The sequence below is a fragment of the Engraulis encrasicolus genome, chromosome 21 (genome assembly GCF_034702125.1).
Source record: "Engraulis encrasicolus isolate BLACKSEA-1 chromosome 21, IST_EnEncr_1.0, whole genome shotgun sequence".
Taxonomy (NCBI): Eukaryota; Metazoa; Chordata; class Actinopteri; order Clupeiformes; family Engraulidae; genus Engraulis; species Engraulis encrasicolus.
In genome coordinates this window covers 19,131,124-19,133,623 of record NC_085877.1, presented here as the reverse complement: position 1 = coordinate 19,133,623, position 2,500 = coordinate 19,131,124, and the positions used below count along the sequence as shown (strand labels likewise).

The 2,500-nt window shown below is 43.9% G+C and overlaps 1 protein-coding gene across 1 annotated transcript in view; it reads right to left on the bottom strand.

The window, feature by feature from the left end:
- The window catches only part of nlgn2a (neuroligin 2a), a 401,365-nt gene that overhangs the window by 260,771 nt on the left and 138,094 nt on the right, over positions 1–2,500 (bottom strand). The window contains exon 2 of the mRNA XM_063186334.1: positions 1–860. This exon is cut by the window's left edge and continues 491 nt beyond it. Within this exon, the coding sequence (XP_063042404.1) occupies positions 1–32 (32 nt within the window). The 5' untranslated portion in view covers positions 33–860. The remainder of the gene's footprint in view (positions 861–2,500) is intronic.

Below are 2,500 nucleotides of genomic sequence, written 5' to 3'. Positions count from 1 at the left end.
CGACGGAGGAGGGGAAGGAGGAGGAGGACCATGGTCTTCTCTCTCCTTCTCTCTCTCTCTCTCACACTCGTTCACTCAGTCGCACTCTGTCTCTTTCTGTCTTTTTTGTACCTTTCGACTGGCCCGTCTGGGGATGACTCAACAGTGGGATAGAGGAGAAGTGCACCTGCTTGCTTATTTGCTTGTTGACCGTGTGCTTTGTTTGTTTGTTTGTTTTGTGTAGTTGTTTGTTTGTTTGTCCCACTTCTGGCTCCACTTCCCAGCCACAACAGCAGGAGCGGTAGAGTGTAACTAAGTAGGAGCAAGTGTGAAAGCACTCTGTGCGTGTGTGTGTGTGTGTGTGTGTGTGTGTGCACTTGGTTCAGTGACTGTGTGAGAGTTTATAGAGAAAAAAAAAACAGCCAACAGTTTTGTATCCAAAGGAGGATCAGAGATCGAGGATCAGACAGAGGTTCAGACAAACAGGGAGACCCGAGTTTGAGCAAAATAAGGTGTGGTTGTGGGACTAAGGGGTGGAGGGGCACAGTAAAACAGGAAGATGGGGAAAAAGAGGTCAGGACAAAGGTCACAGGGTCGCGGGGTCAAAGGTCATTGGCAGTTGAAAGGTGAAAGGTCGCGGCGGAGGGGGTTCACGGCTGAGGAGCACGACGGCTGTGGCGTGGCCGTGGCTCTGTTACGTTCCATCCTCCTGCGCGGCGGTCCTCATCTGGGCGGTTCACGCACATACACACACTCACACACACACGTGCAACGCTGCTGGCGTCTCACACACACATACACACACACTTACACACACGGCTTCCACACAATCTCCAGCTGGCTTGATCCCTGGAAATCCACCAAGAAACGCTTCACTGCTCCTGTCATAGAGCGAGAGAGGGAGAAAGAGAGAGAGAGAGAGGAGAGAGAGAGAGAGAGAGAGAGAGAGAGAGGGGTGGAGGGGGGGATGGAAAAGAGAAACAGAGAAAGTGAAAAATGGGGATACAGGTTAGAGATCACAGGCCAAATGTCATGGAAACGGAATGTTCCGCAGGAAAGAAATAGCCAACAATCGACAAACAGAAATTGATTTTATGCCACGACTCGCACCTCAGGAAAAGAAAACACACACACACACACACACACACGCACACGCACACATGCACACACACACACACACACACACACACACACACGCAATCGCACACGCACACGCACACATGCACACAAGCACACACACACACCTACTGTACACACGCACACTCACAAGTTCTTGGCCGAATAAATTTCACCAGCCAAGGTCCTCCCTCAAACTTCTCACTTTAATTAAAATGACGCAATGCTTGAGTAAACATTAAACATTAAAATCGGGCTGCGCGATGTGGATGTGGATTTATTATAGTGCAGACTCTGCTGCTTTACTCTCTTGCATAAAAGATGCTTTCTGCAGCAACAACACTTTGACAGCAGAGCAGAGCCGGATCTACACCACTTTAAGGTCAGGACATTAATGGATAAGAAAGTTGGTAAAATATTTCTAATATTTTATACATAAAAAAACATTATTTACATGTCTAGAAGTTGGTAGTACTGGTAAGTAACATATTTAGAAATCATTGATTGCAATGCACTGTAAAAATCGCAAATCATTCAGCGATAAAATATATTATTATAAAAATATATATTATATATATACATATATTATAACATATTATATATATATATATATATATATATATATATATATATATATATATTAGGGCTGTCAAAATTATTGCGTTAACGCAACCCCTTTTTAACGGCGATCATTTTTTTAATCGCAAGATTAACACTAGATGCGACCCTGTGAAGTTTTTTTCATACACTGGTATAGACCGATATACCGTATAGACTGATAGCTTAACTACAATTCCCAGCATGCCCGCTTACAGAAGACGCTAGCAGAGCCTCGTGCACTCTTGCTCCTACCCCTCCCCTTCCCCTTGTCTCTCCCTACTCGGCTTCCTCCATCCTCCTTCGAGTGCTTTCAGTCTGTGCGTGAGCGTGGTAGTCGACACAGATGGTATCAGCCTGTAAATAAATGATTTACAAAGCTCTCTATGCCTCGTTTTTGAAAGCTATGGACTAACATTTGTTGCAAACAGTGTGCTGAAGGACTTGATTGGTTAAGCAATAGCTGTAGCTAGCTGCCAACACTGTTGATGGCTTTAATCTCTTCTGGCAGACAACTAGTGCTATTCAAAAAAACTGAACTATTTTATAAACATTGCATACTTTTAAACAGCCACCAAATAGTTCGTGTTGAATCCTAAGTCCATTTTAAGACTACAAACAAAGTTTTAAGCAACTTCAAAAGTTATTATTGGCTGTTGCAAATGATCAACAGAGCATCAAATGTGCTGTTTTCTTGTTTACAAAAGGGGGTGTTGTCACAGCTCCTTCCTAGAAAATCCGTGGTGTCGTCTCCTCCCTGCGTCCACTATACTTGTAACTTTTCATTATGATGTTCAGAGCTCCTCAG